The 12,789-nt window shown below is 39.5% G+C and overlaps 1 protein-coding gene across 2 annotated transcripts in view; it reads left to right on the top strand.

Moving 5' to 3' along the window:
- RAPGEF5 (Rap guanine nucleotide exchange factor 5) overlaps window positions 1-12,789 on the top strand; it is a 232,784-nt gene that overhangs the window by 48,303 nt on the left and 171,692 nt on the right. For both annotated transcript variants that reach the window (XM_043871607.1, XM_043871605.1), the window contains exons 4-5: window positions 1,390-1,511; window positions 3,077-3,245. In XM_043871607.1, the coding sequence (XP_043727542.1) occupies window positions 1,390-1,511; window positions 3,077-3,245 (291 nt within the window). The remainder of the gene's footprint in view (window positions 1-1,389; window positions 1,512-3,076; window positions 3,246-12,789) is intronic.

Raw genomic sequence — 12,789 nt, 5'->3', positions numbered from 1 at the left:
AAGTTAATGTTGATGGTTTGGTCTAATTGCCTGTTTTGTTGCAATCTGTTTTCCTGTATTGTTTTAAAAAAACCCATTTATTTGACTGTTAATCTTTCTTTTGTCTTACTGCTAACCTGCAACTGGATTTGTACAGTTGGTACAACTTAGAATTGCCTTAATGATCTCAGAGTATCTTTCAAATCTTTAGCCAAGAAAGTGATATTTTAACTAAAGCTAGAATAGTTGTTCAGATATCTCAGCAGAAGTGTTTACTACCTTATTTTTCCATCATCCAGGAAAATAAAGTATCTCATGGCATTTTTTCATTCTTTTGGTTAGTGGGTGATTTCTAGGTATTTGTGATTATGCCAGTCATAAAAGATAGGCACTATTTTTCTGTTCTAGAAATACAAATAAATGTTGGCATTTTTAGTCCTTAAATAAAAAATATAGGAGAAAGTCATTTTCATGATACAGGTGTTAAAAAAAAATTTTTGGTGTGACTTTTTTCATATGGGAGAGTGGGTTTCAATGAAATTTCTGCAATTAATCTTATTTCAGAAAGTTTTCTTTATTTGGTTTTTCATCTGAGGCTGATAAAGATGGAAAGGTAGGCATGAAAATATTGTTTGTAATACCCAGATGAGGGCATTCTTTGAATACAGCTGTGTATTTTAAGATGGATTATAGAAAGTCTTTCTTCAGGTGGTTAGCAGAATCCGTTATCCAGGTTTGCAGGTTTATGATCCAGGGTGCTTGGTGGATTGGTTAGACTATATTAAGATTAACAGTCAAATTCATTGTCCTTTGAGACAAATATTAGGTTTAATCTCTGTTTGAAGAGTAGAAAACAAAACATTATACCCCTCACTGTGGTGTTACTTTGTCTAATCTTGGAATTATCTTGTTCTCAAAGAGACGAGATAAAAATGTGTAAATGGTTGCACCAAAGTTGATCACCACTTATCTTATCAAGGCAGAAACATTGTCTTTCAGTAAAGGACTGCTAAATTTATTCCTTCATTTATTCAAATGTATGTATTCAGAGAATTTGCTGTGTTCCTGGACTGTTCTAGTGTTGGAGTTTAGTCATGAGTTACGTATACATAGTCCCTTTCTCCTGAAAATTATTCTCAAGGGAAGAAAGCAGGTATTATTCATTTGGAAAGATGTATAATTGGTAAATGTTAGGTGATGTAAAGAAAAAGTATAAGAGGATATGATTCTTAGCTTCTGTAAGGAAGTGATATTTGAGCTGAAATCTGAAACATGAATAAGAAGTACATGTCATTTATTCTTGAGTTGCTTGTCTAAAAAGAACATGAAAGGGATGGTATTAAATTGCCTATTTTTTTGGCAAATGGGTGGCAACCATGTCTTACTGTCAATGGCTTTGCTTTTGTCTAGGAAGAGCTGCGTTGGGTCAGAACTGGTGGACTGGCTTCTAGAACACTGTCCTTTCGTCCAGTGCAGATCTATGGCCATAGGGGTCTGGCAGCTCCTACTGGACATGGGGATTCTGTCATCAGGTTAGTATTACGTGTTCTGAAGGCACAGAATCCTGAAGCTGTTAAGCTGCCTGACCAAAATGTGTTTGATTTCTTAGATGATATTATAATCTAGATGGAAATTGTTTTTGCTCGTAAATATTTGTGTTCTCTTATAAATGAAAGTGACAGGTCATCTTTTGTTATTTCTCACACCTCTTGGTATTTGCTGATTTATTAACTACAACCTGTAAGAGTCTTTCCCTTACCCCATCTCTTCTCTACTCAAAATGATGCTCACAATGTTTAAAAAAGATCAGTGGACATCTTTAGTTGCTCTAAATGTGTGACTTGTCTTGCTGTACTTAGAATAATCATCAGAAAACTGACTGTATGAATAGAAGGTGTATGCCATTTTAATTGTATAAGGAATCATGAACAGCTAGAAATACGATCTATGAAAATAAACTGTTTAAATAGAACAGAAATTTGATGTTAACTAGACACTAAAATTGGAGAAGGAAATGGCAGCCCACTCCAGTATTCTTGCCTGCAGAATCTCATGGACAGAGGAACCTGGTGGTCTACAGTCCACGGGGTCACAGAGAGTCAGACGCGACTGAAGAGGCTTAGCACAGACACTAAAATAGATGGTGAATGTCTCTTTTCTTTGTTGAGTCCCAGGGAATTGAAGAGTTATAAGTCAAGCAGCTTGGAGTCTTTATTTGGCTCTACCACACAGGTGCGGGGTCACTGGGAAACTCTTTTCTTCTCTGGGTTATAAATAATGAGGGTCAGAGAACAAAGTAAGGTTCAGAAAGACATACCCAAGTCCCACTGTGGGAAAGTGGTACAGATGGGGATGTGGGTGTCATCTTAGTTGATCACACTTAGCACCTGATGCTCTTATTTAGAAAAGCAGTTAACTGCCTTTAAGGATTATAATTATCAGCTTGCTTGTGAAGTTCAGGTTTCTGGTTTGCAAAACATTTTACATTAATATTTTTAGGAAATGTCTCCACTTCTTTATTTCTTTTAAAGTAGGGGTTCCCAGACTTGGTAGTATTGGTATTTTCTGCCAGATAATTCTTAGTTGTGGGGGGCTGTCTTGTACATGATAGGATGTTTAGTAGCATCCCTAGCACCCCCTAGTTGTGGCAACTCAGAATGTCACCAGACATTGTTAAATGTCCTCAGGGCGGGAAACAGATGCCTCTGGCTGAGAACCACTGATCTAAAACGTGGCATAGTTTTGTATTTGTGTACCATTAAAGTGATTAAATGTACTGCTTTGGGACACTAAGAAAAAAAAAAAAAAAGAAATTTCTTCTACTCCCTTGGAATTGCTATTGATTTCACCTGTCCCTTGATGCAGAAGAGTTGTAAAATCCGGGTGAATGTGCTGGCCAAAGTTTCAAATAATAAAAATAGGTTGGTCAGTAAGTCCTTTTTCATTCAATGTGATTGTGAGCATGAATGGACTTAATTATGGTCCTATCCCAGCTTCTCCCTAGTAATTAGTAGGTCTTTCAATTTATTACTTGGTTTATGACTCTCTAAATAATATACTTTACGAAACCGATCCACACCTTTTTTGTTTCCAACAGTGGACCAGCATTTATACTTTCAGGACACCTATGTTTTCTACCAGTTTTCGTCTGATGAGTGTAGCTACTTGTACTGTGAGTTCGAAAGAGAAGAGGAGTGGCAGAACGGTGTCAGACTGTTACTGCAGCTTGTGCCTCTCATTCCCAGTCGAGCTGGCATCTGTGAACTGTAAGTAGAGGCTGTTTTGTTCCGTTGTAAAATTATTCTCACTTCGAGAACCATCCCTGTGTCTGGGGACTGTGCTCTGCTTTTTAAGACCATCTCCTTTTAAAAGTAATTGTTTTATTCCCATTTCTCAGATGTAGGTTCAGAAAGGTAAAATGCTGAAAATTCAGTCCAGCTAATAAATGACTGAACTGGTGTTCAAACCCCGGAAGTCCACGCCCTGCCAGCTGCACCATACTGCTTCTGATTTAATCACTGCTATATGAGTAGATGATCCAAATTGGGAATAAACATGATTTAGCTGAACTTGGAATAAAATAATAACCGGCATCTTATTCTCTAGCTAAGTCATGACTTTCCTAAGAAAAACTCAACAAACATTTCTGCAAATAATCTAGAAGCAACATTTGGCAAATTAAAACCCATGAATCATTATCACATGAAGACGCTGAGTCACTATATGATTAAAATGAATTTGTTAGAAGAGGTTTTGGAATAGGACTTGAGTCATGATATGATGAATCTGACATGCCTTTGTTTATGCACAGCATTCATGACAAGCTTATTTCAGTATAATCAATCGCAGATTAAAATTTTTAGTTAGTAACCTTTGTATATTCTGTTTCTAGAATACATTGAGATTAGAGGGCAAGTGGTATTATCCTTGCTTCATGGGTAAGAAAAATAGGTTTGGGGAGAAACACCTACAACCACAGCAAAGATGAATTACTCTTGGTTAAAAAAATACAATACTGAACAATTAATACAGACTTTTAGAAAAGATAGAAATGTCAGAATAAGACACTAATAGGTTGATTGTAAAGAATGCACTTTGTGTCAGGAACTGTGCTACATGCTTTATATTTGTTATTTCATCTTCAGATGAATTGTATAAGACAGTTTCTATTATTTTAAAGTGAGGAAACTGAGGCATACAGATCAGGTAACTTATCTAAGGTCACACACGTGGTGTGTGGCACGTCCCATGTCTGTCTGGCTCTCACACCCGTGCTTTTAACACCTGCTAGAGTGTGTGCCTAGGAGTTGTGGGGGTCATTCTAGCTTCCCTTCTGAGACGTGATAATCAGAAGCTATAAAAGTGTTAGGCTGACTCTGAAATGCTTATGAATTCAATGCCACTGTCCATAGAGGACCTTGCCGTGGTAAAGCAAATTCAAATAGAATGCATCATTCGACTAAGTACGGAAAATGTTCCTTAATGTAATATGCTTTTAATATAGGCCAGAAGTTTCCCAGGAAAAGTCAAGGAGCATTTCAATAAATTTTAAAAAGCTTTCTAAGAAAAAGTCAAATTAAGCTAGAGGTGGCTGTGACTTTCTGTGACTTCATAGACTGGCATTCTCTGGCAGCTGTTCTTAACCATTTCCTGTCCTGAACTTGGAAGTCTGTGCAGTCCTGAAGGGTGTACCCAGAGTAATGGGGGCATGAGGGGTTCTGCAGTAAACTTGCAAGCAGTCCTCATGGTTTAGCTCCACTCCTTTCTCCCCCACTGAGGAAGCATATTGGAATGCCAGTGAGAGGACCTTGTTACAGGGAAACCTTAAGTCTGCTGCAGGTTCTAAAAATGAACCTATTTTTTAAAATTTGGTTCCTAATATTAACTGCATATTACTTGCAGTCTTTTGTCGCCCCGATCACCGTACACGTGCCGTGCCTGTGGAGTTGACAGTCACTGTGGCGTGCCTTGTCAGCACATTCTTTTTCTCTTGTTGTGATCACATACATTTGGGAGTGGTAATTCCTCTGGGAAAATTGGCAGTGGGGAGCTATAGACCTGTTTAATCCCATATTATAAGTACAAACTATGAAAAGATAAAATTACTGAACCTACTGCAAATCCCTTCTGGAGAGAATATATCTTTTTTTTTTTTTCTCTGTACTAGAGTTATAAGCAAACTTCTATGCTCTGGTAAAATGTTTTGGGCCAAAATTTTTTAACCTAATCAAAGATTAGGTTATCCAGACTTGGAATCAACTATGGTCAGAGAAAAGGAAGGTGTCCGGGGGACGTCATCCTCTTCCAGTTGGGTTGTCACAGCCATTCCTAAGGCTCAGTGCCTGTGATCCCATCATGACTTCTCCAGTCTGGTGATCTCCTTTCATTGTAGCCTGAATCCCACAGCTGTTTATTCCCTCCTGCCCTTGTGAGGTTCTGCTGTTTCCTTGTCTGGTCAGGTTCTTCCCACCCCTCAAGGGGGAGCCCAAGTCCTGCCTTGACCACAGAGCTTCCGTGATGGCTGCAGTCTGTGGCAGCCCTGTGTAGTATAGTGTGTGTGTCAGTCACTCAGTCGTGTCCGACTCTTTGTGACTCCACGGACTGCAGCCCACCGTGCCCCTCTGTTCATGGACTTCTCCAGGCAGGAATACTGGAGTGGGTTGCCAGGCCCTTCTCCAGGGGGTCTTCTCAACCCAGGGATCGAAGCTGAGTCTCCCACATTGTAGGCAGATTCGTTACCATCTGAGCCAACAGGGAAGCCCTCACTTTTAGTAAAATTTACTGCTCTTGCTGTTTGTATCAAAAATTTTTTTTCCATTCTTCTATGTCATTCTTAGTCCTATGGTACCCATTCCACTATATTATCCATTCATTTTTACCCATTCTAGTGAAATGCCCTCTAAAGTCCTCTCGACTCATTAACTTACATTGTCTGTTCACAAGCTGAAAACCCAGTCCTATGGTTCTTTTACTAACCTTTTTGATATCTGAAGGCTTTGAAGTTCTGCCTGTGCAGTTCCACACTGGGGTTCCTGTATTTGCCGTCTTCTCTCTAATCCCTTTAACACTATGTGAGGAAACTACCTCCTGTCTCTATGTAAATACAATTCTGTTCTTTAAGGCTGCATTTTTAAAAAGAAAAAAGAAACAGATTTTTTTTTCCATTTAAAGTAAAATGTTTAAATCAGGAAGGAAAATGGAACTATTGCAGGTTTTTTTGGCTAATGTGAAGAAACAAAATTCCTCTTCTATACAAAATAACTTTTACATCTAAGCTGAGTAGATCATTTGAAAGAAGTGAGTGCATTGGTTGTCAAGGGTAATCTCCGGGGGAAGAAGGAACAATTGTGGTAACTTATTCAAACTGAAAGCCAAATCAAGTCATCCAGAATGTACTTTTTTCTAACTTTTTTTATTGGTGTGGGAGGAGGGAAAGTGGGGGGGGGAGGCGGTTAGGAATACTGAAGTCGCAGTGTAGGGAAAGGCAGCCTAATAATTCCTCCAGGACGAGTAAGACACGTTTCTCTCTTAACACTGACTCGTTGGAGAATTTAGGCTGTGTGGGAACTTGGCTGTTTTAATTCAACCACCTGTGTTACAGCCCTCCCAGCTTGCCCAGGGGTGGGAGTGGTGGTGCCCTGAATAACTGAGTCTGTGAACCTTGATACATAAAGCTGTATTCTGCCAATTACAGGGCAGTTAACGTTTATGCTGCTGTTAAGAGTCAGAGAGGATTGCTAAAATTTTACTCACGCTGCACTCAGGCAGGTAAAGAAAAATGTAAATGTAACTTTGCTTTTCTCTAAGCGGTCCGTTGTTTGCTGTCCACATGAGTCCCATCCTGCTGGATCACCAGAAAGAAGGAAAAGCAAAGCCCCATAATTTTATTTTATTTTTTCCATTTTAAACTAAAGCTTGCATTTTATTTTATTTTGTTTTATTTTATTTTCCATTTATTTTTATTAGTTGGAGGCTAATTACTCTACAATATTGTAGTGGCTTTTGCCATACATTGACATGAATCAGCCATGGATTTACATGTGTTCCCCATCCCGATCCTCCTTCCCGCCTCCCTCCCCATCCCATCCCTCTGGGTTTTCCCAGTGCATCAGCCCTGAGCACCCATCTCATGCATCCAACCTGGGCTGGTGATCTGTTTCACCCTTGATAGTATACTAGTTTCAATGCTGTTCTCTCTGAACATCCCACCCTCGCCTTCTCCCACAGTCTAAAAGTCTGTTCTGTACATCTGTGTCTCTTTTTCTGTTTTACATATAGGGTTATTGTTACCATCTTTCTAAATTCCATATATATGTGTTAGTATACTGTATTGGTCTTTATCTTTCTGGCTTACTTCACTGTGTATAATGGGCTCCAGTTTCATCCATCTCATTAGAACTGATTCAAATGAATTCTTTTTAATGGCTGAGTAATATTCCATGGTGTATATGTACCACAGCTTCCTTATCCATTCGTCTGCTGATGGGCATCTAGGTTGCTTCCATGTCCTGACTATTATAAACAGTGCTGCGATGAACATTGGGATACATGTGTCTCTTTCAGATCTGGTTTCCTTGGTGGATATGCCCAGGAGTGGGATTGCTGGGTCATATGGCAGTTCTATTTCCAGTTTTTTAAGGAATCTCCATGCTGTTCTCCATAGTGAAAGCCCCATAATTTTAGCCTAATCGAGTAAAATTATTCTAGTAAGGGAATTTTTAAAAATTTCTTTGGTTAGCTCTTGAGCATAGTTTGGTAAAATGGTTCAGTCTCTCTCTGCCCTGTCCTTACTCCTCAGCAAGATAGCCTTTGGGGATATGGTGGGTGGTGTGGGCCCCGACCCTGGGCTGAGCTGTTACTGTGAAGCCAGGGCCTGGCATCTTTGGGTCCATCTCTGTGGGCTTGATCAGTGCCCCAGGGTCCTGGCCAATGTGCCCTCCTGGGTGTGTGCTGGCATTCTGATGCTCCTGAGGCCCACAGACCTCCATTCACTCACTGCTGTCTGCTCTCTCTCCCTGATCTTCCCTCTATCCTGTTTAAAAAATCATGCCTGTTCATTGTTGTTCCTGTTAATGAGCTGAGTACTTAACTGGATGGCACCTTTGATTCCTCACTAACCAGCCGTAGGGAAAGCTCAGCCCAGTGGGTTAGGAGGGTTTTCTTGACATTCATGGCTCCAGGCTCTAAATAGAGAAGAAAACGGGTGGGTGTTTGAGGTAGATGGTACAGTAAGGAGAGCAGGAAGTCAAGAAGATGGGTGGCATGTTGAGACAATACAAGGCAGCTTGATATGTCTGGAGCAGTAAGTCAAAATCAGTGGAACTCAGAACCTTAAGAGGGGTGGAGAGCAGGCTCAGATTGGTTACAGGGGTCTGAAAATCTACAGGGAAGCCAAGCATTATCTTTGTATTGAATAAAGAGAATGACTTAACTGTATATAGATGCTGCTGAAATAAGTACAATTTACTTGAATTCACGGTAACATTTTGGTCATATATTTGCTCAACAGGTACAGAGTTTATGTGTCTTTGATCTATTTCTATGTTAAAGGGGATCCCCCCACTCTGGTAAAATGGTAAAATGGGTGGTTCAGTGGTAAAGAATCTGCCTGCCAGTGCAGGAGCCACAGGAGATGTCAGTTCGATCCCTGGGTCAAAAAGATCCCCTGATGAAGGGAATGGCAACTCACTCCAGTATTCTTGCCTGGAGAATCCCACGGACAGAGGAGTCTGGTGAGCTATTGTCCATGGGGTCACAAAGAGTCAGACACAACTGAGCGACTGAGCATAGCACACAACTACTTAAAAATGGAAAATAAATGGCTTGGCCTAACCTAATCTAGCAGTGGCAATAATAATAAAAAAAATAGCAGTAATAGTTAACACTTACATGTACTTACCACATTCTGAGCATTTTACACGGGATTCATTTAATGCTGACAACAGTAGTTTGGAGCTGTTCTGATCTTACAGATGAGGAACTATTAATATTATGTAACTTGCTCAAAGGGCCGGCGTCTGTACTTGGTGGCAGAAATGTGAACTGAAGGCAGAAAGTGAACCACAGTTTGCAACCATGACACCTTAGAAATTAAACAGATATAACCTGTGATCTACTAAATCGAGACTGGGATAGAGAGATAAGACACAGCAGTATTTTTTTTTAAACAAGAGGCCGAGGTGCACCAAGGTGATCTACAGTTCTATGACATTAGTCCTATAGAAAGAGCTCCGCCAAGTGATAGGGAATGTGAAGGTTAATTAAATCACAGTCTCAAAATACTACATTAAAAAGCCAGATTAATTTTATCAGGACATAAATATTTTATTGAGCATGATACCTGTCACACTTGGCTGACACTTCTGAAATTCTGTAAATTTAGCTTCATAAACATTTATATCTGGAAAGGGATTTTCTGGATAACTGAATTTGCTTCTCTTAGTTTTCAGGTAAGGAAAAGGGACAGGACATAGAGAGTCTAGGAAAAACCACACCCTTGTCACAAATACTCTCCACTAAGTGACTTACTTAACAACATTTACTTACCGTCAGGTTTGTGTTAATAACTGTGCCAAAGCCTTATAAGATATGTGACCACATATATGTAAGTAATGGAAGGCCTTTTATGAGACCAGTGTTATTATGACAAAGTTAAGAAAAGGAAACTGAGTGTAAACATAAAAACTGTAACAAATATTACTGAATGGGATCTGGCAATATATAAAAATGATAATGCATCATAAAATGATATTTATCCCAGGAATATAAGGGTGATTCAACATCTAAAAATCAATCAGTGTAATCCACCAGATCCAGTCCAAAAAAGAAAACTGAAAGTATGTGACAGACTCTGCAGATGCGTGAAAGCATTTTAAAAAATTCAACATTCATGATAGAAATTTTCAGAAAACTAAGAATGTAAGGGAATTTCTTCCATCTGGTATAACCTTACATAAAACATGTAGCTTATGTCATACTTGATAGTGAAAGACTGAATCCTTTTCCACTAAGATTGGGAACAAGGCTAATATATTACCTCTTATCACTGTTTCCAACATGAGCCAGTGTAATAAGGTCAGATAAAGAAGGAAAAGGTATACAGATTAGAAGGAAAAAAATAAAGCCATCTTTCTTTGCAGATGACCTAATTATAAACATAAATTATATACATAAAAGATTCTAAGGAATCCACAAGAAACCCACTAGACCTAATAAATGGTTTAGCAAGATTACAGGCTCTAAGACCAATGTATGGAATCACATTTTTCTGTACTGGCACAAAAAAAGAACCTGTGAAATGCTTAGGTGCAAGTCTAAGAGTGTGCAAGAGCTGTATGTCACACACTTCATAAGCCTGATTGTAAAAAATCAGGAATTAAATAAGTAGAGGATTTATTCATGTTCATGGATTGGAAGATTCAATATTATTTAGATATTAATTCTCCCCATATTGACCAATCACTTCTACGTCCATCATCCCCTGACCCGTTGCCCTCACTATACCTGCATAATATAAAACCCATGTTTGGAAACATTGACCTCTAAACAAGGAGTGTTTGGAGCTCAGTCTTCTTTTTTCTGCTGTCTCTCTGGATGCACCATCACTTAGTCATATTTTTAATATCAGCTCCACAGTGATGACTTCCATAATTCAGATCCCTGTCTTCTCTGAGGACTTTATTATTCAATAGTAACACCACCACCAACTCCTGCATCACCTCTGCCCCGTTTATTCTCCTTATCCTGCCTAACTTGTTCTTTTTTACTTGACATGTTTAAGCACCATGAGAAATTCATTGGCATCCTTAATTTCTGAGATGGTGCTAGATTAACACCTTCTAACTGGAAAGATCAACTTCAAGTCTGCCGTTCCTGCATCCCCAAAACTTCACTTTGTATTCTTTACTTTTCCTGCTTAGATTCTCATTTTATGATCCTTGGAGAGGACAAAATACTGAATGACTAAACAAACCTTTTTTGAGTATCTCTCAAAAAATTTTTCCTGATGAAACTTGACATAAGTTTTGTATTAGGGTCATAGGTGAAGAAAAATTTCTGTTTATCACTAAATTGTTTATATAAAAAATGCTATGAAATCAGCTGGTCTCAGTCTTTGTTATTACTCATCACTGCCTCTCCTAAGGAAATACTAAGTCCTCCAAAATTTCCATTGTTTACAGATAAGGCTTACTCCAGGTGTGTAAACAGACTGCTTATCTCTATTTGAGTACATCAGTTTAGGAATAGTACAGGAATTTTTAACAAAACTTAAACTTTTAGTCTTGCTTGAAATGGCACACATTTGAAATGTAGCTGTTTAATTAAATAGCAAACATTAGTTTTCAAATCTTCAATGTGAAATGTGAAAAAGAGATTATCAGTAATATTTTATTCAGTTTTAGATGAATGTGTAACTATATACCCTGGACCCTTAATGAAACCTGTCACATTGACAACTTTCTCCTGTTTGGTAAATTTCCTCTGTAAATATAACTAGTAGCCTGATACTATGAAAAGTCACCTTCTCTTGAGAAGTTTGAACAGGTATTTTTATTCATGATATCAGTGATCTCAAAAAAATAAAATCCAATTCTCATATACCTCCCACCCACTTTTTCTTTTTGTCATAGGAATTTGCTTTGTTAAGCAAAATAGACCTATCTGATTATAGGTGTTATGGGAAGATCTAGGTGGGATAGTACTTGAGTGTCAGATATCCTCTTGGGGTCTGTAGGTGTTGGATATGGTAGAGATTGACTCTGTGCCCCTTGAAGAACATTCTGTTGTGGTGTTGAGGACTTGGTGGCAATGGTTTCTTAGGAAAGAAACTTTAAATCTGGCCCAGGAAACATTTCTAGTGGAAAATAAAAAGGTCCCTAATGCTTTTCCTTGCCTGACATTCAACAAGGATGGAATGGACTCTGGCTTGTCCAGGAGAAGGTGGATTCTGGGGTTGTCACCTGACCTGTCGTTTCTTCCTGACGTGGTGGAGACGAGTCCCTTCTGCTCCAGGCTCCCTCTGCTGCCTGGGCTGTGGACCTCAGTTTCTGCTCTCTCCGTTCCTCGCCCTCTGTTGGTGTTCTCCTTACCTTTGCTGCAGTCCTGTTTGCTTGTGTACAGCCAAGTGCCTCAGCGTAACCCCCAAACTCATTAGCAGTAGCAGACGTGCCCTGACTGTCCTGGCCTTGGCTTGGCCTCTCGCCATTTCCCGCCTCCCTGTGCTGGTCATCCTGCCAAGTTCCAGGGCCACTCCTTTCCCATCAGACCTCACCTCGGATAGCACTTCTCCCAAGACACCTCTGAATTCCAGAACAGGCTAAGTGACTCTTGCTTGTGTTGGCAGAGTATTTCAAAGATGGATTTTTTTAAGCCCAGTAAATAGTTTGTAGTTTTCTTTTTTTTTTCCCCCATATATGTGGGTGCTGTGCATCTTTTGTTTGTTGTGGGATCATGTTTGAAAGATTCCTGTATAGTTTGTCTTGGTTCTGGTTTGTTCCATGCCCTAGAATTTCACCAGCCTCTCACTGGGGTTGTCTGAGATTCATGCTAAAAACTGGCTTTTTCTCAGTCCCTTCCAAACAGGGCGGGGCAGCGGCAGCCTGGCTTGGGGTGGGAGGTAGGGACAGGCCTGCCCCAATTCCCCAGGAACACCCTCTTCCTGACAGAATTCTGATTTGGAGACAGATGTGTTCCCCACCTTCATTAAGTCCCAGTCTAGATTATCTGTTTCCCTATCTATTTTGCCATGAAGTGATGGGACCAGATGCCATGATCTTCATTTTTTGAATGTTGAGTTTTAAGCCAGCTTTT

This window comes from Cervus elaphus, chromosome 18, assembly GCF_910594005.1.
Source record: "Cervus elaphus chromosome 18, mCerEla1.1, whole genome shotgun sequence".
In the NCBI taxonomy this organism is placed as follows: Eukaryota; Metazoa; Chordata; class Mammalia; order Artiodactyla; family Cervidae; genus Cervus; species Cervus elaphus.
The sequence above is the reverse complement of the archived record's forward strand: the minus strand, read 5'-3'. Positions and strand labels throughout refer to the sequence as shown.